At 43.1% G+C, this 27,117-nt stretch overlaps 1 protein-coding gene across 2 annotated transcripts; it reads right to left on the bottom strand.

Annotated features, from left to right (window-relative positions):
• Nucleotides 1–6,326: 6,326 nt before the first annotated feature.
• On the bottom strand, nt 6,327–21,383 carry EIF4E (eukaryotic translation initiation factor 4E). Of its 2 annotated transcripts, none has more exons than XM_077300825.1 (7): nt 21,042–21,383; nt 17,680–17,786; nt 14,017–14,112; nt 12,519–12,582; nt 11,728–11,841; nt 9,328–9,467; nt 6,327–7,368 (listed from the first exon to the last, which is right to left on the bottom strand). In XM_077300825.1, exons 1-7 carry the CDS (start codon nt 21,057–21,059, stop codon nt 7,254–7,256), a joined length of 654 nt encoding a protein of 217 aa, XP_077156940.1. In that variant the 5' UTR covers nt 21,060–21,383; the 3' UTR covers nt 6,327–7,253. The 2 variants fall into 2 exon arrangements, with proteins under 2 accessions (XP_077156940.1, XP_077156939.1); XM_077300824.1 differs by lacking the exon at nt 21,042–21,383 and adding an exon at nt 19,471–20,679.
• Between the last annotated feature and the right edge of the window lie 5,734 nt (nt 21,384–27,117).

Genomic DNA, 27,117 nt, shown 5'->3' with positions numbered 1-27,117 from the left:
ATCAGGTACATATAATGTTCCATTCCACTGACGGAGAGAGATGTACTAAAAGGGCCTGCAAGATGGAGTTATTCCACGAAGCATTTGGTTAAGGTTGGACTAGGAAGACCAGGTCCGTCCTGATATAGGACCCATAAGTATTTATTTATTTATATTTATATACCACCTTTCCGAGCATGACTTGGTTCAAGCAGCTACTGCAGTTGTTTTCTCGCATCTCTGCTTGTGTGAGAGCTCTAGTCTAAGAGGAAGTTTGCATGGCAGCCAACCCATGATGTCTGAAGAAGTGTTTGCTTTTATATCCTGCTTTTCTCTTCCCTGGAGTCTGAAAGTGCTTTACAGTCTCCTTCCTTTGCTCTCCCCACAACAGGCACCTCGTGAAGGGGTGCGGAAGGCAGAGAGAATTGTGGCTGGCCCAACGTCACCCAGCAGACACAACTGGACCCTGCTCAAGAACCAGGAACTAGAATCAGTTCAGCAGTGCTGCAGTGTTGAAAGGGGGACGGTCAGCCATAGGTCAGGTTTACCCCTGAGCATTAGACCTTCCTTTATTTAGAACATTTATTTTTGAACTTATATGCATCCCTTCCCCAAGGGCTCGGAGCAGCTTACAACCTTTGAGAGATAAATCAGCCATTAAAACATATTAAGCACTAAAACAATATAATTTACAATTTAAAAAATCAGAAAAGCCACTACCTTGTCTCCGGTAGAAGGGGAGGCAAAGTGTAGTTGTTCACATTAGTGTTTTTACTGGGCAGGAGAGTGGGTTTCCCCTGTCCCATTGCAAGGGGAGATGTCCATATATTTTTCAGTGTGAGTAGGATATAAAGTTGAACGTGTTGCACAAAGGTCTGTGCTTTTTTTTTGGGGGGGGGGGGGGAAAGAACCCAGTACAGGAGTTTTAAGTGTCTTCTTTATTACTGCCATTGGATAAGCCAAATTGATGGAACCAAGGGGGGGGAACATCTGTGTTCAGTGGGGCTTACTCTCCAACGATGGCAAATGTCAACAGTCCAGATAAAACCTTGCTGGTCTTAAGGGTGCTATGGACTCAAACTTTGTAGGACTGCAGTCCTGTCGCTCAATCCTACACGTTTCCTTAGAAAAAAATCCTGTTGGAGCCTCTTCTCTTCGGCAGCATCTTCCCAAAAGAGATCAAATGTCTCATTTTCAGTACGTCTCTCGTCAGAGTTGTGGTTTCCTGTGGGGAAGGGGGCAGGCTCTCCCACCACCCGTAATTGTAGTCCTTGTATTGCATTTCCCACGCTTCACTAAGCCGACACTAGTATTCATTTCTCAGAGTTAAAACATTTGCCACTCACACATCGGAGAAACTTACTGGAAACAAATGGACATGAGGAAGACGACACCCCTGGGACAGAACAACCCCCAAACTGTGTAATTAAGAATCCTGGGATTTCTAACATTTCTGAGGTCCGTTTACATGATGCCAATGGTGGGTTTTATGCATTTGCTTCTTGGGTGGTAAATACTGCTACACCACAGAAGAAAGTTTGTAGAAAGCATCAGGCTAGTATGTAATGAAGAATCAAAACACATTTCTGCTTCATTGCATTTTTGTTAAGCACCCATTCTACAGAAATAACTACAGTCAATTTATAAAGCAGCCAAATACATGTACTCCACGAAGCATTTATCCTATTCATTTTAATAGTCCTCCCAACAAGGTCCTTGAAAGTACTCGCCATTGCTACTCAGTGTAAACACCGCAGGCCGCAGGGCATTTCAGGTTGTCAATTTAAGTTCAACAGGATCCTAGAGACTGTGCATGGTTATTGCATTTACATGTCTGTCAGATCGGCATGTTTCTAAAGGCAAACTATTAATGGTAGCAATATAAGTGTGTGGGTTGCTTCTTTGTCCCACCCCACAAGATGTTACTTTTGCAAAGGAGCTCAGGTTACTAAAGTGATTCTCCCTTGCTTTAATAAGCTTATAAAACCAGCTCTATTATCAAGCTATTGGCAGCTTATTCTGGGCTCTCTCCCTCACACGATGAAAAAGAAAAGTTGGTTCTTATATGCCGCTTTTCCCTACCCGAAGGAGGCTCAAAGCGGCCTTCCTTTTCCTCTCCAAACAACAGACACCCTGTGGGGTGGGTGAGGCTGAGAGAGCCCTGATATCACTGCTCGGTCAGAACAGCTTGATCAGTGCTGTGGCAAGCCCAAGGTCACCCAGCTGGCTGCATGTGGGGAGCGCAGAATCGAACCTGGCATGCCAGATTAGAAGTCCGCACTCCTAACCACTACACACCAAACTGGCTCTCCAGTTTGAGACTGACTACAGGCTGAGATTTGGCCATACTGGTGTCTGTTCCGGAAATCTGCCCAGAAAGGGCTGTCAAGAAGAGACTTCCTGAAGGGATTTGTACAGCCAAGAAGAGACACTTATTCATAAGCATTTTTCTAGCTAGTAAACTCCTTGTTCTGCCTCTTAGAAGGGTGTTTTCACTCTCCTATCGATTTCTAAAGCACAAAAGGTATAAAAAACAACCCTGCATTTTAAAAATATTTTGCCATAGCTCTCCATTTCACCACGAGGACTGAAAGTGGCCTACATCATTCCTTGTTCCATTTTATCCTTACAACCACCCTGTCAGGTGGGTTAGGATGACAGTATGACTGGACAAGGTCGCCCAGCAAGCTTCCATAGTAGAGGATCCGAACCTGGCTCTCCAAGGTCTTAGGCTGAAAATGGACCCAATCATCCCATGCTGGTTCTCATTATTGTACCTTTCCTTATTCCTATTTGTAGCCCTCACTCCATGGGCAGGAGAGTTCAGGCAGGGAAATGCGAGACCCACAGAGGTAAAAAATGATTGAACCTTACTTGAGGGAAGGAGGGAGACAAAGCAGTCTTCCCAGTTACCAAATAGGTTGGCTTAAAACCCTTGGGATTGTGCTGGCAGCAGAGCCTAGTTCACCGTAGGAGTTACGAGCACCCATGATTCATCTTCCCGCTTCCCTGAAGAGGGAAGGCAAGAGCTACTTGCTGCTTGGCAAAGCCAGAAAGCTAAATAGCAATTTAGTCAGAATCGAGGTGGTGGAGTTACCTGCCACCAAAACAACTGCTGGAACAAGCATCTTTTCATTAGACTCTGATCGCTTAGCAGATTTTATGGAACCCCAAGGAGCCTGCCTTCTTCAAACCTGCTGGGGGAAACCACTGGAGTACTTTACTGAAGGCTCCAAAAACTGGCTAAATAACAGGTCCCCTTAGCATCATTTATGCTCCAGCCTGACCTCCAATGGCCTCAGACCAATGCTTAGTGGAGTCCTAAGAGTGTGGCCTTGGCCCACATTGGCAAGTATGGACAAATCTGAACTTTGGAAGTTCATACGTGAAGTTGAAGATACAGGCCCCTATTGAAAAAATACATTGTCAACATTAACATATTTCATGTAGACTTTTGATTTATTTATACTCTTTTCTCCACATTGGGGGCCCAAAGGGCAAGGAAGGTGCCTTTGGAATTGGTTTCAAAAGCTGTCTCTGATAAGATGTATAGGTCTGCTGCTCCAGGTGAAAAAATCCCATTGAGTATTTATTTCTACTCAAGCCATCCAAAACTATTCAGTCACAGCACTGGCAAACTGGTGATGAGGGGGAAAATTAGTATTTTCAGCAACACAATGTCCTGAATATGAACAGTAACATGTCTAGGAACTGCAAACTGCCCATCACTCATTGAAGTCTGCACATTTCATTAGATATCTGGCCTAAGGTTTTCAGCCTGGCTCTTTCCTAGTAGACAAGTTATACTTCGGTGTGCAGACATAGCATATAAGTAGCTCACAACAGTGCCTTTGCACTGTCCAGTTTACAGCGTGCACCATATCAGAGTTGGCCACACCAACCAAGCTACTTTGTTTTTGCTCACTGCTGGGAGCACGCAGACTAATCAAATAGGAAGCCAAGGGGTAGAATGGATACTGTGTTGCATTGTGCATCTGTCAGGCTTTCCCCACTAAGAAGAAGAAGAAGAAGAAGAGTTGGTTCTTATATGCCGCTTTTCCCTACCCGAAGGAGGCTCAAAGCGGCTTACAGTCGCCTTCCCATTCCTCTCCCCACAACAGACACCCTGTGGGGTGTGTGAGGCTGAGAGAGCCCTGATATCACTGCCCGGTCAGAGCAGTTTTATCAGTGCCGTGGCGAGCCCAAGGTCACCCAGCTGGTTGCATGTGGGGGAGCGCAGAATCGAACCTGGCATGCCAGATTAGAAGTCAGCACTCCTAACCACTACACCAAGCCAGGTTAAGCAACAGTTTAGTTGGTCTCAACCCTTTGGGGGTCGAATGACTCTTTCACGGGGGTCGTGGCAGGGCAAGCAGCTTGGGGGGGGGCGCCCATCCATACAACAGCCTTGTGGGGTAGATAAGAGCGTTCGTCTGTCTGGAACAATGGGAAAGAGATTGGCATGGTGGGACAAGAGGCAGAACTGAAGTGAGAAACCCTGCGAAAAAAAACAATTGATATACAATCATGAACATTGGATCTTCATGCCGTTGGTCAGTTTTGGCTTAATTTCTGAGAAAGAACACTTGCATAATTTTATGACTGGGAGTCACCACAACATGAGGAACTGTATTAAAGGGTCGCGGCATGAGGAAGGTTGAGAACCACTGGTTCAGACCCTGACCTGCCTAGCATGATCTCATCCGCTCTCAGGAACTAAGCAGGGTCAAGTCTGGTTAATATTAGGATGGGCGACCACCAAGCAAGTCCTGCATTGCTACAGAGGCGGACAATGGCAAACTACCTCTGAATATTTCTTGCCTTGAAAGCCCCGTGCTCCAAGACATCTGTGACTTGACAGCAAAAAACAAACCAAAGAACAAACACACACACACACACACACACACACACAGAAGTTTCTAGAGCAGAAGCAAATTTACATTCAGCTTTCTAGCTGTACCCAGGCATCACTGTTGTGATTTGCTTTTAGCGTTTTTCTTCCAGCACCTAAAAAGCTACCCAGAGGAATTTTAAGTGAGAAACGGTTAAATACATGTTGATCATCTCATTGTTTTTGAGCCACGGTGCAGTGCCTACTTATTCCATCAGCCTATACCAATGCCTTAATGCAGACTAACATGACAGAAATAGATGTTCAACTTTGTCGGATATTACCACACGTAGGCCTACAGCAATTACAGAGGAACTTCTCAGCGGGTACAAGTTTGGAAGCTTAAAGCACCGAAGAACAGAACTGCAAGAATCGATATATCATCCCATTCGGAATGTCAGTGTCTGCCAGCTTCACCAACAATCCAGACGAGCTTCCTGTGTAACAATGTCATCTATTTGCTTTGGAATCCTTTCCACGAAGTCAGGTCACCTAGAACAAGTGTGCCCAAGGGTAGCATCTCTCAGACCTTGAGCCACTTCATTTTAACTGGTGACAGAACAGATTTCTGCTGGGCTCTGCCAGTCACTGCATTGCAGAGTCAGACTTTAGTACAGACCATGTTTGCTTTCATACAAGAGCTATTTCATTTATTACGAGGGGAAAAGGATTAACTGCAAGAATACAGTGTCCAATTTCATACAAAAAGCTATTTGGGTTCATATCAGATGTTTTGCAAGAACCAAAAAGCGCTCCCCGCCCCACCCCTGACACTTGGGTGGGATCCTATTTGACAGCTACCATAAGGGGGGAATTCAGTTTTAATACATGAAATGATGATGCAAAGCCATCTTAGCCGATTCCAACCCCAAACATAGTCATTTCGAGATTAAGGTCAGCTAGACAACGTCACAAATTTTCTGCTTACCGAGGGGGACTCGCTAACTGTAAAAAGGGCAACACCATGCAGAGACGATGGCTCCTAATTTGGAAATGGATGAGTGAACAGGTTCTGGTGTATCACTGCAACGGCTGAAATTAATCTTCACCTCTCCCAACAGCCAATGACACAATCAGACAGCCCCTTTCTCCTGTGGCTGGGCAAACTAAATATATACGAGTATGTTTTCTCATAGGCGGATTTTTACTAGCTCCAGATTCATTGTTCCCTGCATAGGCTGTGGTAGTTAATTCTCAGCTATTTCTCATTCAATCACAGCATAGTGGCAGCATGTCGTGCATTGAACAGGCAGCTCTTTAAGACATGGCCACAGTGATACAACTCCATTCGGAGGTAAAGCTATTTAAGGTTTATAAAACATTGGATGTAACTTAAATTCAACTCTATCTTAGGATTCAATCTCGCTGGATGCAATATCCCAATAGAAGCCACTGACTGCCTTGTCAGAAGCAGTACAAAATACTTCAGAATAATGAAATAAAAGGACAAATCTACTTGTCTAAAAGGCAATTCACTGTACACATTTTATTTACAGTTTTGTACACTGTCTTAATATGAATGGGACTGCTTTTCTATTTGAGCCGTTCTTAAACCAAAGCAAAATATAACCTAAGGAATACAAAGTGTTAAAATACAGCATAAGATACAAAAAACAAGAATATTATTTCTAGTAAGGAATGTAATTATGGTGTTACATTTTTAAAAAATCCACAATTATGTTCAGGAAATCACACAAACATATCACTGATTTGACTGAAATGCATGAAATTTGTAGCAAAGCTTTTGATGTTACAAAAATAATTACCAAAGAATGCACAAAATTAATGTTTATTAAACCTTTGTCATATTCCCAGATCCTTCACCAATGTTACATGAGCAAGAACTGAAATCAGAATATCACTAATGTTATCAAAGAGGGAAACAAATAAATTAAATCTAGCAGCCATCAGCATCAGCTACAGCAACGATCATGCTGTATGAAGAAAGATTTGCTAGAAAAATGTACGCATCATACTTTTCTTTCAAACCAGCAAAACACGTTATTGCATATAATGCAAAGGTGAAAAAAGTAGTCGGTTTTCCCCCCCTGTAGAAATGGCACTGTTTTCGGGATACTTTTTCACAATAGTTACTTTTCCTAAGAAGCATCACAGAGTGGGCTAGGGAGACCTGCATGGATTCAGGGGCAATGTGCACTGAAATTCTTTGATTGGATAAGGTTACTTCAGCCAAAAATGGAGGAAAAAAAATGAACACAGAAGTACAAGACAAAAGCAAATGAGACTTTTCACAAATTTAGCAACATTTAGATGGAAATCAGATTTAAATGCAGTCCACTCTGCTTTTATAGAGGCTTTGGTTCAGCTCCCAAATCTCGATTGCTTGACGCAGTCTCCTATGAAATACTCAGAAGGTGTCTTCTTAAACAACAAACCTATTTTTAGTGGTGGAGCCGCTCTTAGTAGCTGTGTCAGCATGGGACTGATAACCAATCACTATCTTTGGAGGAAGTCCTAACCTTTCCTTGTATACTCTCCTAAGAAAGAAAAACATGAAAACATGACATTAAGGAAGAAGAAGACAGCCACATGGCTCTCAGCTTCACCATTTTATATACAAAGTACAAAGTAGGCTCATCTATCAGCTTTTTCATATATTCGTGGTCTTTAAAATGGCTGGTTGAAATGGCAAGTAAATAAACCTCTCCGGAAGGGGACAGAAAATCAACACAAAGGGATGTTTTAAAGAAAACATTTTCACTTTCCCCCATTTCAGTTTAAGAATTATCATGAAAGCACTGTCATTCACATGATAACTGCAACTATCAGATTCCGTACCAAACAGCTCTTCATTGCAGCCCTACAGAATCATAGGGAGTTTACGGTCTTTTCTTGAAACTCATAATCCTATGTGGGCCACCACTCACTTGAAACTCACTATCCTGTGTGGGCCACCATCAACAGAATGCCCCCTTAAAGATTACCTCCACCCAAATCAACTTGCCAAAGTTGCAAGACCAGTTGGTGATTCTTTCATGGAGAAACCAACCTTAATCTGAGGGGGGGGGGGTGCAATGGGGACCCACACAAGACCTTCTTTGGTAGTACCCCCATGCTCTGTTTCCTTCTTCACATGGTGAGGTTGCCATGGCCCCCCAAGACTTCCAGAGCAAGTTGAAGACTATTCTTTTCTGCAAAGCCTTTGAACTCCACTGAGCAAAGGGGTAGTTTTGATTTTATTATTCTGATTTGTTGACTATTTGGGCCTCTCAATGTCTGAAAGGTGGCCTATCATCAATACAGGATAAACCATGTCATGTCATTATCACTGCTAATCACTTAAAAGCAACTTTCGTAAAAATAAATACAAATGTTTTTATTCAAGTAGATTTCTGGAAGCATTGCCAGGGAATTTAAGTGTGCATCTTGCCCAAAGACAACTGAAATGAAAAATTATCCACTTGTGAAGCATAAGTTCTTAATGGACTACTCCAAAGGTCTGGTACAGTTACATACTGACCAAGAGGGAATAGCATTATCAGTTCCCCAGGGACATTTAAAATAGCACTGTATTCTGACAATGAATGAACCTACACGTCTAACTCCAAACTTGGCCCTAGAGTGTACACCAAAAATTTCACATAGTGAGACCAAGAAGAGAAAAGGGGGGATTTAGCTATTAACCTAAGGGAAACTGGAGGTACAAGAAAATCTTTAAAGGATGGAAGCTCCTACTGCCCCGCTTAGGTCCTCTTGTTTCTGGCTTTGTCTTATATATTTTTAGGTCTTTTGTGTCCTTCTTTACTGATTGGAACAATACTGTTTTATGATGGTTTATTGTTATTGGATGATTTTGTTCTGCTGTATTTTTTTGTTTTATATGTGTATAAAACTTAAGGTTTTTTTCCAGAGAACTCAAGATGCTGAAAAACCCTGCAAGTTGCCCAGACATATTTCCATTCGACACACAGAGCCCCAACTCCATCACTTCACTGGTGATAGCATGGGGGCTCGGAGGAGAAAGAATGTGGCATAAGCATTCTGGTACAAGCCCAACCCCGTCCATTACTGGGGAGGGGGGTGAGACTTGTCACAGCAGAGGCCATAGGAATCAGCAGAGGAAGGACGCAATGGGATGTCTTCTCCGGTGCTCCCACCGGTTCCCTACTTGTAGTAGCCAATTCCAGTCTACTATAGAACATTGAATAGAATGTTACATTTAAGCGGGCACTCCACTCTGCTGATATTACATTTGAACATAATCCTAATCAGTTTTAACCTCTAGGACTAACTCCAGTTTAGTCTCTTTTTTCCCTGCACCAGTAATACTAATGTATACTCAAAGAAGAGTAGTCTACTATGTGTACTTCCTGCAGTCTCATGGTTTTCCTTTCACAGTTTAATCGGCACAGCACTCTCCTTGAAGAGATTCAAACAGCTTACAAAAAAAGATCCAGATTACAACAATCACTTTAAACAGCGAAAATATAACTTACCCTATATGTGTAACAGCATCCCTGTTTTCACATTCAGTAGTCCATATTGCTATTTTATCACCCTTGGCTCTAACATTAACAACAGCTCCACATACATCATCACTGTAGTCATCAAAGGACTCTCCAATAAGGCACAGCAGCTATAGAAGCAAAGACAGCATTAGAGAAACAGGCAGCCTGAAGGGCACTTTTTAAAGGGTGTAAAAGACCCAACCGGCTCAGAACCAAGAGCAATGGGAAGAACAAGTCAGTGGTGCAATATATTGAGGCACTCGTAACAACAAAACATATGACTCAGGCCTCTATGTAATCTGTCACTTGTGGGAGAACTGAGCTGTCAGGTTGTCATCAACACGAAAAAGGTGATGGGGTATACCACTCTTCCACCACGCAAACATCCCAAATAACATGCAATAGAAATTATAACACCATGATTCCAGCCATAAATTAGGATGATTTTCATAACTTGTAAATTACTTCTTTCTTTCCTTGGAAACTGCTTCAAGAAGTCAGCTTGAGTTAAACAAAGCTTTGCTGCAGGTGGCCCAAGCTCAAAAGACAGCAAATCATTTCAAGTCTTTTCACAGTCAAAACCATAACTTCCCAGAAAATGTCAACAAAACATTAAGTTGCTAACAGTGCTCTTTGCCATCAACACCCATATAACTAGGAGCAAAACAAGGTCTTTACCTGATCAAATGTGGAGACTGACCCCTCCCTGCATATCCATCAGCATTCTCCTCCTTATCTGTATTGAATTCCAGCATATTTAACTGTCCCATTCAGCCACAGCCGCCAAAAACCAATTTAGGGAGGAGACAGTTGCTACTTGATGCTTATTTAACAAAATATAGAGCTGAATACTGGGTATGACACACAAATCCAAATGATTGCTCCCAACTACTTAAATCAGAGCTGGTTATCAAAACTGTGTGGTCAACAGGAAAGGGTTCTCTCAGCTTGCTCCTAGTAGTAATTATTGATCTGACTCACTATGGCCCATTATGCACGGAGTGGAAGGTCCACATTTGGGGTGGAATGGCGGCGGCTAAAATCACCGATTATGCACGCTGCAGGCGGCAACCGGGCATAGAGTCAATGTATGCCGCCGAAAAAGCCGTGTTAGCGAGATGCGGAAGAAAGTGGAGCTTCCGGGGACCAGGGCGCAACCAGAAGCGGCTCCGGAGTAGCCGCGTGCATAATCAGATACTCTGGGTTTTGCTGCCGTTGCGTTCCGTCCCGTGCGTAAGTGGTTTGCTTCGCTTCTTCCTCCTCCGCATTCTCCATGCCGCCGTTTCAGCGGCCGTGCATAATAGGCCTATGGCGGTCTCATTGCAATGACCAGGTTTGGAAGGCCAACCAAAATGGTTGGAATGATATCATACCCAGATATACTAGTAGTTCTTCAGCCACCAGTCACAGTTACTTCCCTTAGAAAGAGAAGATTGGAGAGGAGATTAAATTTATCTAAATAATCTGCCTAAAAACAATTCTTCACAGAACAGACTGATCAATATCTCATTTAACAAAGGAAGGAGCTTTCCTTCCACAGTGCAATGCTTATAGCCTAGATCCAACCATTAGCGAAAGGTTCTAGCAAGTACAGATTATCCTTGTATTCCTCACCTCACAGTGGACCCTTTCAACTTTTGATGAGATAATCCTTGGGAGTTGAGGAATCCACATGGACAAAAAGCCACATGAGTCAGGTGGCTGTGTGACGGGGGAGAAGCAAGCCAAATTGTCCTCTTCATCCTCCATTGGTGGCAGATGAATTTGATGAAGATGGCAATTTGCTGTGGGGGCTGCTGTTCACATAGGTTCTGAATTTTTTCCCCCTGGCAACTGAAAACTGGGTGGGAGGGAATGTGGGGAAACTCCACACGCCTTCTGCTGATTCAACACTGTATCAACTGCTGGGCCCCAACCAGCCAAGATGAACAAAGATCTGAACAGTGTATGGTTGCTTTCATTGTTCACAGGCATGATGCTGAAATAAGGCTAAAGAATCCCAAGCAAGTGTAGCTTGCAATGGCGACCTATACCCCACCCTACATGGTCAAATCCACTTCAGATTGGATGTGACTATACTAGACAAACATTAAAACTGTTATAGAAACTTGGAAGTGCTTTGCCCTCTGCGGGATCCTCCTTTGGATACACAAACATTTTTAGCACCAAGAATACCTTGGCTACATGCAATTCTGTTGATGCATGAGTAGCACAGAAGAATGATTTCTCATCGCCATGCCTCATATGCCTGCTAATTCTGTAGAATGTGTTATCTCACCTGCAATGTGATCATCTTTACATCACACTCCAATCAAATTTAAACAGCAACTGCTGGACCATCCACCTTTAAGAATCTCGTAAGACCAGAACCCATGTCATGAAACTTACTGTCTCTAGCCAAAAGCGATCAAGGTCACTTCGCCTCTGCTGTTTGTTTAATGTAATTAGCCATCGTCCTCCTCGTTTATTCTTCTCATCTTCCCACATGGGCTCAATCCCATCCTAATAAAAATGCAGTTTATCAACATTTAAAGCTATCGCGGACGTAGCCCAGATAACACTTGGCTTTACAAAATGCTATTTCACATTCACCTCATGATATTAAGGCATTACTCACATGTGCCACCAAACACTGCTTTATTCCAAATAGAAACTCACAGAAGAAATTATGGAGAAAACTTTCCCAATGCCGGGGCTGTCGGGGGGAGGGGGGGGGGGAGACTGACTAGAGCAGGGGTAGTCAAACTGTGGTCATCCAGATGTCCATGGATTACAATTCCCATGAGCCCCTGGGAATTGTAGTCCATGAACATCTGGAGGACCGCAGGTTGACTACCCCTGGACTAGAACATCTGCTTATTATTTTGTGGACAGTGCTAACACAAGAAACAGTCTAGCAACACATTACACAAACCTAGAGGACTAGCAACACTCAGTACTTGAGTGCCTAGTTAATATCTAAGGTTTAGCCTCTAGTTTTATCAATTTCAGGGCCATTCCAGGCTATAATGTTTTCCTGGTTATACCTATGCAGAATTTCTGCAGCATGTTAGCCTTGGTGGAGGTTGAATTCTGAGGACAGCAAGCTAGGGATGTTTTTAGAAGGGAGATTATAAAAACAAAGCTCTTTTCTTATGAACTACCAGACTGCGCCTAACCAAAATCGTTATTCTGCGTACCTTAAAAAGTGAGTAGTCACAACCAGGCATTAAGTTACTAGAGAGCTGGATATGGTTGTATAATCTATTTAGAAAAAAAAACAAACCACAATTAAGACAATGTTCACAAGCATTACTAATTACACCTCTAATTAGAAGCCTTAAACATGCAAAAACATGAAAAATCCAGCCAGTGTCATAGTTGATATTTTAAAATAACTTTTCAATAAGGTTAAAAACCTGTTCTCATCAAGCATTAGGCAATCCAATAAACATTTCCCTTAGTTTGTACTTAACAGCACAGTTCATAATACCCCCCAACACCAGACTGCACATCTGACTGCCAGAGGAAGCTGAGACTGTACTAGTTGCCACACATCTAGTTTCTTGTTTATATGAGATAGATTTGGCTTTCTCAACAAGGGTTTCTGCAATTGGGTAGGAGTTAATCCTATATATCTATATATTTTAAAAAATCAGGTGATATGCCCATATATGGTTTTGTCAAACACCCAAATGGCCAGTGATGGGCCTGGAGGGTGTGGAAATGGGAGGGGCTCCAGTCATAAAAATCCTTGCTGGCTGAGGCTCAAGTCCAGAGAGATCAGTACTCTCAATTTAGCTTAACTATATTGGGAGGATGGCAGGGGGTGATGGATGCCACCCCCAGTCCTGTTCTTTGACCTGCGGACTAGACCACTGGGCCATTTCTGGTGTTAGGGAGGGGGTGACATAGTGTGATGTCACATCTGGTGGGAGTATCTGGGTGATATCACCTCAGGGGGCAAGTGAGCACAGGGTGGCCTGCTGACATCACTTCTGGGGTTTCTTGAAACCTGAAAAATGTTCCAGGGGTTTCTCAAATGTAAAAAGGTTGAGAAAGGCTGAGATAGATAAAAGGTCAAGAAAATAAAGTATAAACTGAAGAAAGTCAAATAACAAAAATATTCAAGATTTAAAAAATGACATCTGCTACTTTTTCCATACTTTAGCAACCTATATCAAATACATTAGAGTAGGGGTAGTCAAACTCCGGCCCTCCAAATGTCCATGGACAACAATTCCCATGAGCCCCTGCCAGCGTTTGTTGTCCATGGACATTTAGAGGGCCCCAGTTTGACTAACCCTGTATTAGAGCTTCAATCTACTCAGAAATTATTTACTTACTCTCAAGCTATTACAAATTGTAACCAGACGTTACAAATTAATTAATGATATATATATCTTTAATAAATCTAGTTTCTTAATCAGCTACTTTCAGGGATATGTTTCACCCTCTCCCTTCTTTCTTACCCCCCCTCCCCCCCTGCAGCCAAGAAACTTGCTTGATGATCTTTTGCTGCTACACTGAGCCTAAACTACATAACTTGGTAGTTGTGAAAATAAAATGGAGTGTTGTGGGACCAAGTACATTGTGCAAAGCTTCTGGGACAAGAAGGGGCAAGACAGAAATCTAAATGTTGAATGTAAGGGGTATACTATATGAATGAGTTAAGATTAGCTCTGAAAATTGACTTACGCCCAAAAATCTTCAACAGTATCAAATTTTGAGATCAGACGAAGATTTGCTTGCCAGGTTTTACTTTTGTCATTTTTAAAGAACCAGAGTGCCCACCTGAAAATACACAACACATTACGAACCCTTAATAAAAGGAAAAACCAGTCTGACCACAGTGCACAGGAGTAAGACAGGGGAGCAAAATTATACATTAAGGCAGCAGAAAGCATGACAGGTTTAATTTTGAGTTCATATTGCAAATTTGGACACATTACTAAGAGGGCAATCTCTAGGCAGCTGAGAAGAGGAAGAATTAGTTGGTTGGTGGGAGCAGCTAAATTCCTTCTAGGCTAACCTTCTTCCTTTTCTATCTGCAGGTATTTAGCCTGGACAGTACCTGAAAACTGTGAGCCAGAGGACTCGTAAGGCCAAGGTTTGCACCCTGGGACCTGTAGTACGAAGGTTGGGGAACCAGTGTCAGCCCAAGTTGCCTTTTTATCTATTATTTGTAACTAGAATTCAAAGCCTGTTCCTAAGAACGGGCTTTGAAGGCCCGCCCCTGCCGTGGCCGGCGAGCACACCCAGTGGGCCAGGGAGGTGGCAGGTGTGCTCGGCGGGCCCCAGGGAAGCCATCCCGGGCTCCCTTCCTGGCAGCTGGACTGACTGCATACTTATGGTGGTGGGTTCAGCTTCTGGCCAGAGCTCTGGCTTGTGCTGGTGAGGGCCCAATCAGAAGGCACTTTGCACCTTCCAATTGGGCCCTCACCCGACTGGCTAGAACTGCGGTCTGTCCTGGTGAGGGGCCAATCGGAAGGCGCGAACCTGGACCGGCCTCGCCCACTCTCCACTCACTTACCCCTTTAGCCTTTTATGTTTATACAGCGACAGGTGTATAAAGATTTGAATTTTTCCTCTTTTTTGTTTTTTTTGCAAGGCACTGGCTCTATCAGGTGGGAAAACAACCTAAAAATGCTTGAATACTTAAATGAAGAGCTACTCCTGTCGCTGAAATTGGTGCCTGCAGAACAGAGTTAACTGCACGCAGAATCATATTGTAAAGCAGGGGTAGTCAACCTGTGGTCCTCCAGATGTCCATGGACTACAATTCCCATGAGCCCCTGCCAGAGAATGCTGGCAGGGGCTCATGGGAATCGTAGTCCATGGACATCTGGAGGACCACAGGTTGACTACCCCTGTTGTAAAGCTCTGCAGGATGCCAACAGTAGCAAGAAGAGGAAATAAAGCTCACAAAAAGATATAATGACCACTTGCTTAAGACACATTATAAATACCATCTTACCAATGTTCCTTTTAAACACATTCCAGAGAAATATAGCTGAAGACTATTCTGTACCATAAGTTCTCCATGCCCTATTCCAGCCAGATGCGCTGGGGGAAGGAAAACAGTCTTCCACCCCATATTCCTATATGGATGAGGAATTATTTGTACACAACTAGGTGTGCATGCAACGTTATTCAATCTAGTAGCCAGGGCTGTGAGAGAAAGAGTTTTTAAATAATAAAATACAAATCTGGCAATCATTTGTTTGGCACTCTGTATTAAGACCATGTCCCACATCCCCAAACAGCTATTCAGCAAGATATTAGCTTTTAAAACATGACTTCAGTCTCAACTGTTGTGTAAGTGCTCCATTGCATCAAGACATTAGCCTGCCAGAACTTTCCAAGAAGCAGGTTCCACTATTTCCCCACTCTTTCTAAATGCAAGTGAACAACGCGTGTACAACTATATATTTTACCAAGTCTAGAGTGACATAACTGTCACAGCAACTTTAATAACAATACTATTATTTCACTATCTTAACTGGATTGTTCTCACTTTGAAAGAACCCTTGAAAACTCAATTAAACAGATGACCTTTCCAAATAGTAGGATAACCAGAACTGATGTTTACTAAAGGTCACAGTGATCTGAGACTACATGGGATAAATGTTTAATTTAGAAATTAAAATGAGTTTTGATAGAGATAAGCTGCTTTGACAATGAGAAACATTCATTCCACATCAGAATTGCAATTTCAAGATGCAGTATCACTTTTTAAAAAGTTCAGTAGACTTCAACAGTGTAGACATTTTGGCAAGAAAAAGGATGAAAGCAATATTGGCAGGCTGTACCTGGAGCTAAATCAGCACTGCAGAGATGCTGCTAGCAGTTTTTTTTCTTTTTTAATAGTGCAGACAGAAATATGTTTTGTTCAGTGATACATTTTGGTGCTTTTTGTACATTTATTTATAAGAAGAATTCATATTTATAACCTGTTTTCCACTACGCTGAAGAAGTCTCCAAGCAGCTTACAATCGCCTTCCCTTCCTCTCGCCACAAGAGACACCCTGTGAGGGAGGTGGAGCTGAGACAGGTGGGTGCATGTGGAGGAATGGAGAATCAAACCTGGTTCTCCAGATTATAGACTGCTGCTCTTAACCATACACCACACTGGCTCTTTGCTATGAGATAATCATAATTTAATGCAGCTAAACTTATTTTAAAAGTTTCATTATGCAAGAGATGCAAGTTTTACACTACCAGCATATTTCATTGTGGGGAGGAAGGCCTCAGCCTCTATATCCTGTTGTTGGCCATCCAGAGAAACTGGCTGGCCACTGTGTGAGAAAGGATGTTGAGCTAGATGGATCACTGGTCTGATCCTTACATTTGAAAAAATTGTGTATGCGATTGCACGCATTACATTTTGTGGGTTTAAAATAAGTTTTATACTATTAAGAAGAAGCATAATACTAAATCCCAAATGCTAGGGGAGACAGGAGAGATCCAATATCTTATGTTCTTTTTCTGGAAGCATTTGGTTACCCAGTCTTGAAAACAGAACACCGATGAGACTCATTGGCTGATCCAGCCAAGTTTTTATGTAAATTTCCTCCTCCCATAAGGTCCTTAATAAAACAAATGCAAACAGATAACTTTTGACCATTTCCTTAATCGCTAAAGTACAGTTTAAGTGATTTAATGATACCCTGTCTTCATATAGGACTCTTATATCATCATTCAAAATTTAACGCAAGACAACAGTTATCTGTTCCCAAACTAAGGACAGTAGAAATAATACTAACTGAAGACACAAGAATTTTATGATTGATCAAATAAACAAAGAAGCCAAGAGCCACTGAAACCTTTCCGGAAAGGTAGAGCATACTAGGTGCTGTATGGTGGCTGTTAGCACAAAATGCTAGTGGTGCAAATTGCTCCTGTTTGAAAAAGAACTGTATCATGTGACAATATAAGTGTTCAAAATGCCAGTCTAGTGATACCATGCCCGCATTAGAATGAAAGTAGATACCAAATGAAGGTGCAGTGCAAGTCACTTCTCACCTACAAAGTGAGTATGCTTTACAATCTTGCTTGTGTGGCCTGGCTAGGAAAAAGAAGAAGACTCTCAGTGTTTCAGATCCAACGATTACTGCATCTGATTCACCTGAAATTACACCAACCCCTGTGTGTTATGCCTATTCCTATATTAGCTTAACAGACTAACTAGTCCAAAAATGGATGTGAAAGACTAAAGGCTGAGTTTCAAAAAATGTTATACTTTGGGGAATCATATTCACGCACAAACTTTTACACATACTTCCACTCTGAACAATTCACTAATTCAACACAACTCTCTTGTAACATACTATTATAGTTGTCAACAGAAGGATGCCTCACCTGTTTTGCAATGGATGCTTGATGTATGGTTCAGGGCTGACTACCTCCTGACTTGCTGGTGTCTCAGTTTTTTCTTCTTCTGAAGTCTGAGGGTTAGAAGTGGTTTCCTATACAAACAAAGGAACTATTTAACTTTCATCTTTACAACCCTTAGTGTATTAATCAAATTTTATTTTGCAAGGTTTGGTGTCAACATATGCAATCATGAATACTTATGGAATCTATAGCAAGGGAATATCTATATTATTAGCATTCCTGTAGCAATCAGCATTGGAATGCTCCATGTGAACAGCAAGACATGCTGCTTGGATTACTGGAGGACTGCGCTGATGAAAGAGCTCCTCAGCAAGGGATAGCTTGGGTTTCTACATATCACAGGACATGTATCAATCCAGCAAAACATACCGCCCCAAAAGAAGCACTTCTCAAGGGTAAAAGGATATGATATACTGCAACAGGCTTTATGCCCAACTAGGTATGTAATCAATATCCAAACAAAGCCGTAAACAAAAGCTGTGTTTTAATTTATAAAGTAATACACCTTGATATGATTAATTCTGCCATTTCACATGAGAATCAATCCCATTAATGTTGTCCTAGCAGAAGTGAATCTGTGGCAGGTATTGGTGGACTTTTGGCACACAAGAACCCATGCAGGTTGAGGGGTCAAAATGCACAAGCTTATCCAGCAAGGTTTTCTTCTTCATCTCCTTTCTTCAATTGAGTATCACAAGATGCAACTCATAAATTTCAGCACTGAGATACAAAGTCACCCTTAGTTTATAATTAAGCCTTAGGACAAGTTAATTCTTTCTGTTATTCCTGTGCATGGGGTGTGAGACACTGCAAAGCCACTCACTACAGATTTCAGTAGGACTCTATACACACCCAAGGAAAAGGAGAACAGCTTTCTTACTTTTCTATAATTCCACCCAGTTCTTTGGAGGAAGATAAAACACAGCATCATCTCAGTCCTTCATGTCTCAATCAAAATTTTAAAGTTCTGTACAGATGTTTTCAGAGAAATAAAGCTAATAATGAAAACCCAATTTAAGCTTTGCGCAATGGGTTACCTCACAATTCAGTACTATTAGTTAAGTACCAGTCTCCTAAAAGAAAATTCGCACAAGTATGTTAAGCAGACAGTAAATATGAACTGACCAAGAGGACTGATGACACATGGAACTTTCAGTTTTATCACCTACATACTTTGTTATAATGAACAACTCTGACCTGCCCATCAAATTGCTCTTTAAGGACTTCTTTGAACAATCCACATCACAAAGTCATCAGCCACGCAACGTGGCATCACTTGGATGCCAATGGAGCAACTAGTGCTGAAATTAGAGTTGACACACAATGGTTGAACATCAAGGAACTGAAGTCAACACGTCATACTTACCCCTGCTGTATGGCAAGGAAAGTTCCAGAACAAACAGCTGGAGAACTATCTTAACCAACTCACTGAATTTAAAAATGTATTAAGTACCAGTATTAAATTCCTGAAATGGGGGGGGGGGTGATTTGACTTCTAAAATAATCACTGTCATTTGAACTTGCTTTTATCTTAGGAGAACTGGACATATTTTCTACCCTTCTACCAATCTCACTCATATCTGGTCCTTTCAGGTGCTCAGGCATGTGCATATACCAATGGATAAATATGGTATTCAACGTACATCCTATCATTTTACCAAACGACACTGTTGAATGGAAAACTATATTTGTCTCAAGGAAACAAGTCATATTATACTATATTTGATGCAAATTCTAAAAAACATGAATACTTACTGTTTCACTAGGTGGCCCAGAAAGATTTCCAATCATGGTGATTAATACCCTGTAAAATCTAGTATTCTAAACAACAAAGCCCACACATACACGCCTACACTTAATTTTAAAGCTGGTTAAGGTATGAAAAGCAAGGGGGCTTCTTAACAGTGGGAACAGTCAGAAAGGGAGCTGCCAAAACAGACAGAGCACTTAAGACTACAAGTGGCAATTTCTATGCATAGTTCCATAGCTATTCTGTACACCAGACACTTATGAAGCAGTTTATACTACACAAAAACGACTGAGGGCAAAGAAAAGTAATACTTTTTTGCAGCCATAGCTATTTTTGAAAACGGTGATGCAAATAGAAAGCGGCATTTTCCTCCACAGATTCACACTGAACAGTTGCTTCACTCCAACCATCCAGTTCTTTGGTAGATATAATGAAACGTTTCTATTCCGAGCCAGGAGTTAAAACTAGCCACTGCCTCTGCCCTATCCGAGCCAACTTCCAGGACCACCTGGCATAAAGCCAAAGTTTATTCTCATGCCACAGACTTCAACCTGGTCCTGGCCAACAGAGGTGTCATAACCCTTCGCTGCTCCCACGAAAGCTCTGGCTGGGCCCACCAACACTCAACCCACGTTGGGAAGGCTGCCAGTGTCCAGGGAAATCTGGTTTTGCAATGAATGATTCAGACGACCCTTCTGCCTAAATAAAGGGGGTTGGGGGGAATGCACAACTGCGGCGAGGGTGCCAAGCCTTTTGTTTTCGTGTCAGCCGACTGAATGGCCGGGCTCTAGCCCAAGGCCAGTCGTGTGTCCTTCCCTGCGGCCGAGGCAGCCCGGGACATCATCGAGTGCCCCTCGCCGGCTCTCCTCCTTCCTGCGGCCGCCCGCTCTGCCAAACACGCGAAGAATGCGCAGGAGCCCGCAATTGGCCCCACCGCGGAGCTTCTGTCTCGGGGGGGGGGGCAGTGCCGAGCAGGAAAGGCCCACCCAGGCGCCGGAGCGACAGGGAGCCGGGCAGGGGGGAGAGGCGCCGCTGCCGGCGATTGCAGCCGGGCCCGGGCAGGCGCGTGGGAGCGAAGGCGAAACGAGGCGCCCTCGAGCCGATCCGGCCTGTAGGCCGCCGAGCAAGGGGCCGGGGAAGAAGAAGAAGCGGCGGCCTCCGCCTTCCCTCCTCCTCCTCCTCCTCGGGCGCCGGCCGGCCGGGGGCGCCTTCTCCCCCGCCTCGTCACGCGATCCCCCGGCCCAGGCGGTGACGGCACAATCGCCCGCCGGCCGCCCGCTCTCTCTCCCTCCCTCTCTCCCTCGCTCGCCGAAGCCGCCTCACCCCCCCCCCCCCCGCGACACACGCCGGCGCCTTTCGCTCTCCGTACGCGCGCGCCACACGGCCACATTCCCAGGCCGCCGCCCCCCTCCTTTTCAACCACCACTGGCCAGCCCGCCCGCCTCCCTCCCTCCCCCGGGGCTTCCCACAGGCCCGCCCCGCATTTCTCTCAGGGGCCTCGAGCCCCCCGCTCTCCTCCCCTCGCCTCGCCGGCAGGCGAAATGGAGGCAAGGGGCGCGGGAATGAGGACACTCACCGGTTCCACCGTCGCCATCTTAGATCGCTCTGATCGCACAAGTGCGGAGGGGGAGGGGGGAGGTAAAAAAGCGGAGGGCGGATAACAAATCAGGTTCGAAAGCGATTGGCCGGCGGGGCGTCACGTGGAGGCGGCGGCCGTTTTGGCGGCTCGGCGCCTGCGCGAGGCTGGGGAAGGAGGGAGTCGGCGGCCGAGGCCGGAGGGAAAGGGGGCGAAGCAGGAGCTTCTGGGAATTGTAGTCTCCGGCAAGCCACTCCCCCTTCCCCTGCGCAGGAGAGACAGTCACGTGGGGAAGGCAGACGGGGGCATGTCAGGCTGAGGCGACGTCGTTGCTCAGACTGGAAAGTGACCCCTGGAGTCCAAAAAGCGCCACTGCAAAAGCAGCCTCCGGGCGGAACCTGTCTGCATCCCCCCCCCCCCCCCGCTGACGCCTCGCGCTGACCCCTTTCCTGTCATGGGGGTGTCAGCATGTGTGATGCAAGCTGCTCCTCATCCCTCGGGTCACCGCCGGTCAGATCCAAAACCCGACTGGGAGAGGCAGCCAAGTCAGTACGTCGGTCTGATTGTTCACCAAAAGCATCCAGAGGGGACCAACGAGGCGCTGGCGACCACCCTTAATTTGTTAAGCATGTCATGGGAATGCCATGAAGACGGATTCAAGCGGGTAGCCGTGTAGGTCTGGAGGAGTACAACGAAACTGGAGTCCATTGGCATCTTTAAGACCCACAAAGATTTATTCAAGGCGTGAGCTCACGCCTTGAATAAATCTTTGTGGCTCTTAAAGGTCGTATTGGACTCAAATTTTGTTGGAACACTACCCTTTTCTTACATTACATGGCATATAATCTCTCTGACCTGGGGACAGCCCACCAGACTTTTATGGGTCCCATCCTAAAAAGAGGTAATTGCTACTAAACCCTCTGAAGTCAAGGGGCATTGGTGGGTATTATTATTATTTTTTTAGGATGGCGCTATCTTTTCACCCTCCTGGCTACTATTGGAGAGTAGAAACCCAAAATGGGGAAAGGGAATGGCACAGTACATTTTAAAGGATGTTTCCTTTTCAAGAAGATGCAAGAGCACAAGATGCCTTTCTTCCACAAGATCCTTTAAGTAAATGTAAAAGAAATATATAATGGAAAATAAAATAAAGTTCTTTTCAGAATAAAGGCAGAATCAAACGTACTCTGTTCTTATGCATTTTTTTTAAACTCGCTTTTTAGAAGGGAGGCACTGAAAAATGTAACAATTGTTTCACTTAGTGGAAAATGACTGAACAGGTGGAGACACTCAGACTGATGTCTCAGATTTTATTTTTAAAAAACAAGACTTGTTTTCAACCCTGCACAGGAGAAATGCCCTGAATTCTGGGAACAATACTAAACAGGTCTAGTCAGTACGAGCACGTTTAAGTTAATGGGCCTTACTGCTAGCTTCAAAGCCAGACTTATTTCAACTGATTCAACTAACTTTTGTTCATTTGATTTTTAATTTCATCATACTTTTAATGCAACAATCGCTTAAGCAGACTCACATCAGCACATCCCTGCACTTATACTGACAAGCTAAATAGACAGGGATGGGGGGGGGGGGACAAAGCAAGCTGATCTGCCCTTGCTATAGTTCCTGCTGGGAACCAGCCCTTAGACCTTTGATTGAAGGCAGGGCCAGTTTTTCCTCTCCCCCTTTTTTTTAGGGCAGTTGAATGGGTTCCATGATTATTCAGCTTGAAAAGACATGGTACGTGGGATTCATACTCCACCAGAGCTGGACTGAGAATCCGCCACATAAGGTTTCTCCATTTCTCTCATAAAGTCCAAATTCAGCTTCCAGAGAAGGAAGAACATTTCCAGGTTTCTCCTTTGAATCAAGCTCTGTTGTATAAAATGAGGGTAGAAAACAAAGCTCGTATCCTGAACAAAACTATATTGGACTCAAATTTTTTTCTACTAATTTACTTGATGACGCTTACTCCCAAGAAAGTGTTCAAAAGATTGCCACCTTTCTTTTCAAGGTGACTACCTCCTGCTGAATGTTACCCATTTTAAATCCTCAAGTGACCCATGGTTAGGAAGAAATAATACCTTTATCATTTAAATATTTACAGACTATCTCTGAGAACTCAAGGTGTCTCGCAGTAATATTCTTTTGGAAACTGAGGGTGTGTGTGCGTGTGTATAAATAAATCATTTATATAATTGTCATTGAATTGAAAGAAATCAGGCAATTGGTCATTACAAATAAACAAAACTCCAGTGGCACCTTAAAGACTAACAACATTTATTCCATTAGAGGTACAGGGAAAGCAATATTAAAGTATTCACATTGTTAGTCTGTAGGACTGCCTCTTCCATACTATCAGTTGATGAATTATCATACTATGCAATTTCTGCATTGTTTAACATGTAATTTTTAATACTTATGTCTGGTTTCATATTTTCGCAATGGGTATTCCATCCTGTTGGTTGCATCTATTGGAAAGGCAGACTATAGATAACATACAAAGAAATAGCACATTTGTTAAGGCATGAGCTTTTTGGGATTAGACTCATGTGTCTTTCAAAGTCTGCTGAAATTTGCACATGAGAGAGCTGAGGCCAGGTTACGGAAGATCTGGCCCCTCCTCTGGTGCCCTTTCGGTGCTTGCTGTCTGGGGCTGGTGCCTGCCTGTTACATCTCCTGGGCTCATATGGCAGTTGTTGCAGGCTAGTATAGGGATCAATTGTGATTGGGTGGTTTGAGAGGGTGGGAGGGTTTTTAAAGCTATTAACTTTTTCCTTGTTTTTATTGTATTTTTACATTTGTTGTGAGCCACCGTGGGCCAGCTGATACCGGGAGCAGTGGTATAAAAGAACAAATTAAATAAGTAAATAAAAAATGTGCCATTTTAAAGGTGCCGAAATACCCGGGGGGGGGGGAGGGTTGTTCTCAGTCTATTTAAATATTTAGGATATTTCTATGTTATATTTTCAGAGTCCTTTTTGGGGCAGTTTACAATTAAAACATCACAATATAAAAAAAGCAACAATGCTGTATATTAATGCACTGCAAATACGACAGAACTGCTTTACTTAATTTACTTCATTTATATCTATCTTTTCTCCTCAGTGGGGATTCAAGGTGGCTTACAATATTTTTTCTGCTAGTCTATCCTCACCACAATCCTGTGAGGTAGCTAAGGCAACTAGCCCAAGGTCACCCTTATGCTGATTTTTTAAAAATCCAAAGAATGTCAATTGTATTTGTAGAAATATATATTTGTAGAAATATATATGTAGGATATATATTTTGTGGTAATGCTAGTCCAAGCGCTGATTACATGGTTGTAGTGTAGGAACATAATATTTCTTAATTACAACAGAAATCTAAATATGCAAGCAGTAGGCTATGTGTTACAGAGAACAAGCAGTTTATGTATCACAATAAATGTTTTTCGGTGACCAGATCCTATTGACAAGGTCAGACTGACCCACAAAGAATTACAAAGTCTATTCGCATATGCATTAATCCCTGGATATGACCAGGAAGAATATCTATTACTCTTGGTAGGGCACATAATTACCATGTTGAGACTTAGGCTGCAGTCCTAAAAAGTCCTTAAAACAATTTCCTGGGAGTCAGCCCACTGAATAAAGCAAGGCTTAATACTGAGTGGACCTGCTTAGGTTTATAATCAACGAATTTAAGCTGTCTACATGAAAATGATGATCATATAAATTTGACAACATAATAGAGCTGTATGCAAAACAGGTTGGATATCGTGCTATGCTTGTGTTGTAGCAATCATTCACAATTGGACCAAATTATTTTTTATTTATTAGATTTAATTATCCATACTGGATGATTGACTGCTATCAGGCTATGGTAACGTGGTAGCCAACAATCTAGAGATGCAGCCCTGGATTTTTTCGGCAGGACTTTCTGCCTGCTCTTCAGATGTAAGCATTACACAGTTCAGTGGGCACAAGAAGTTGCCTCATACCTTTGATCCATCAAGGTTACTATTGTCTGTTCAGACTGGCAAGGGTTAGGGTCTTTCACATCGCCTGATCCTTTTTTGTTTAAACTGGATATACTGCAGATTGAATCTGGGATACTCTATTGCTCAGCCATAGCCTCCTCCCCCCAATGGCTTACACCCATATAGATGTTCACTGAGTACAGTTTTAGTCATAACCAACTTTTGTTGCATTTGTACCACTCTGATTTAGTGTGAAACCAATACAAAGGATTGTTAGTTTACTCTGTACCTTAAATTAGGCCAATTTTATTTTTCTGGGTTTTGAGCCATGATAATATACAGGATTGAAAAACTATGTTTTGAAACCTTTTACAACTCTGTCATTCTGGAAGAGTTAGCAGGGTGATGAATAGCTACTGCAATCCTGTTGTAGTCGGCGTCCCATGTTCCAGTGAGAAGATGTGCGCATGTTTGAAGTGCCGTTGCTGCTTCTGACTTATGACCCATGAGTTAACAACCTCCAAAATGTCCTAATGTTCAACACCTTGTTCAACCCATATCATGTTGGATCTTCCTTGTTTCCTGCTCCCATCAACTGTTCCTAGCATTATTATTTTTTTCAGTGACTTGTCTTTTCATAATGTGGCCATAACACTAGCCTCAGTTTAGTCATTTTAGTTTCTAGGGAGAGTTCAGATTTGATTTGATCTAGAACCCATTTATTTGTCTTTTTGATGGTCCACAGTAGCTGTCAAACTCTTCTCCAGCATATTTCAAATGAATCGACATCATAAAACGAATCAAACATAGAAGCTGTAGCCTAAACAAGGCATAATTCCGTTCCTATTAGTTACACCAAGACACTACTTCTTAAGCTAGTATCCAATACTCTCTACCCCAAAGCCAGCAGAACAAGAGATTTTACAATTTCTCTAGACCTGCTAAGTGTGAGACAGCTTAAGGAGGAGCCTGAGAGGTTGAGCCATACAGAAGGCCCTGCTTCTAGTGGAAATCATTCTGACTTCATGTAAGGAAGGTCTCTGAAGGGATTCCTTGTGTAGATTGCAGTACATGGGTAAGAGTATACTTAAGAAAGTTAACATTTCAGTGAGCGTATGTGGGGGAGGAGGGACTGATATGGAAAGCACGCAATTACATGAGAGCATGTGAGCATGAAAGGGGTACACACCTTATCTAAGATCATCTTATCTAAGAGCTCTTCCAAAAGCCAAGCTTTTGGTTGAGGCCAGGCCAAATACCGGGTTAATGAGAGCAGGTCTTTCCCTGTCCTTGTGGAATCTGGATTCCCCCCTGGGGCCAACCATCACCCCTGGATTTACAGTTTCTTAGTTACAGCTGGGGATGGATGAGCTGAGGAATGAGGGCCAAATAAGTGTAGTATTGTAGCATTATACATACAATTTGTATGTTGTATATATACATTAATTAATTGGAGAAAGCCTTCTGGGGCTGTCAAGAGACCCCAGAGTTTCACGAAACCCCTGTCAAGAAAGCCTGGCTTACAGAATACTGAAGTACAGTATTTTGTTGGGTAGGATAGAATTTTTACACTGTTTCTTCCCCAATCCTATAATTTTTCATGAGGCTCAGCCTATTTTGTCATTATAACAGAAAAGTGACTCCTCGCCCCCATCACCATTATGATAATGAAAGCCTCAAAACTGGTCTGCTCAGATAAGGTAAGGGCCTCAAAAAGGAGGGTGGGAGCCCCTCAAATGACCTGAGGACTAGGGGAGCAACCTAAAGCAGGTCTATTCAGATGTAAGTACCATTTCTTACTCCTATGAAAGGGTGCTTACAACTGCAGCCTAAACATGATCTAGAAGGGAAGGAGTGTTAGCAGCCCAGTATGAGTTATGGAGGAAGGGCAGATGAGTCAATATGCTCATGCCTCTCTTGAGAATCAGTAGAATTCTGAAAGGGGGAGATTTTGAGGGATGAGATTTTCAAGCTGTTCCTCCCTCCTGCAATTACTCATGGGCCCTCATCATTCAGGGTCAAATATGGAATGAATCCCAAGCACATCTTCACCATGATGCCCTGCATAGACATCCATCTTCTGAGGTTTAAAGCATATTTACTATTTAGCAGATA

Source organism: Paroedura picta, chromosome 10, assembly GCF_049243985.1.
Source record: "Paroedura picta isolate Pp20150507F chromosome 10, Ppicta_v3.0, whole genome shotgun sequence".
Classification (NCBI taxonomy): domain Eukaryota; kingdom Metazoa; phylum Chordata; class Lepidosauria; order Squamata; family Gekkonidae; genus Paroedura; species Paroedura picta.
This window is presented reverse-complemented; position numbering and strand designations above follow the sequence as displayed.

Coding starts and splice junctions, on each gene's coding strand:
- EIF4E (XM_077300824.1), bottom strand. CDS start 19,506: ATGATTGGAAATCTTTCTGGGCCACCTAGTGAAACA. Junction 14,113..17,679: donor AAGCATCCATTGCAAAACAG/GTGAGGCATCCT, acceptor GTGTATTTTCAG/GTGGGCACTCTGGTTCTTTA. Junction 7,369..9,327: donor GATGCTGTTACACATATAGG/GTAAGTTATATT, acceptor TTTCTTTCTTAG/GAGAGTATACAAGGAAAGGT.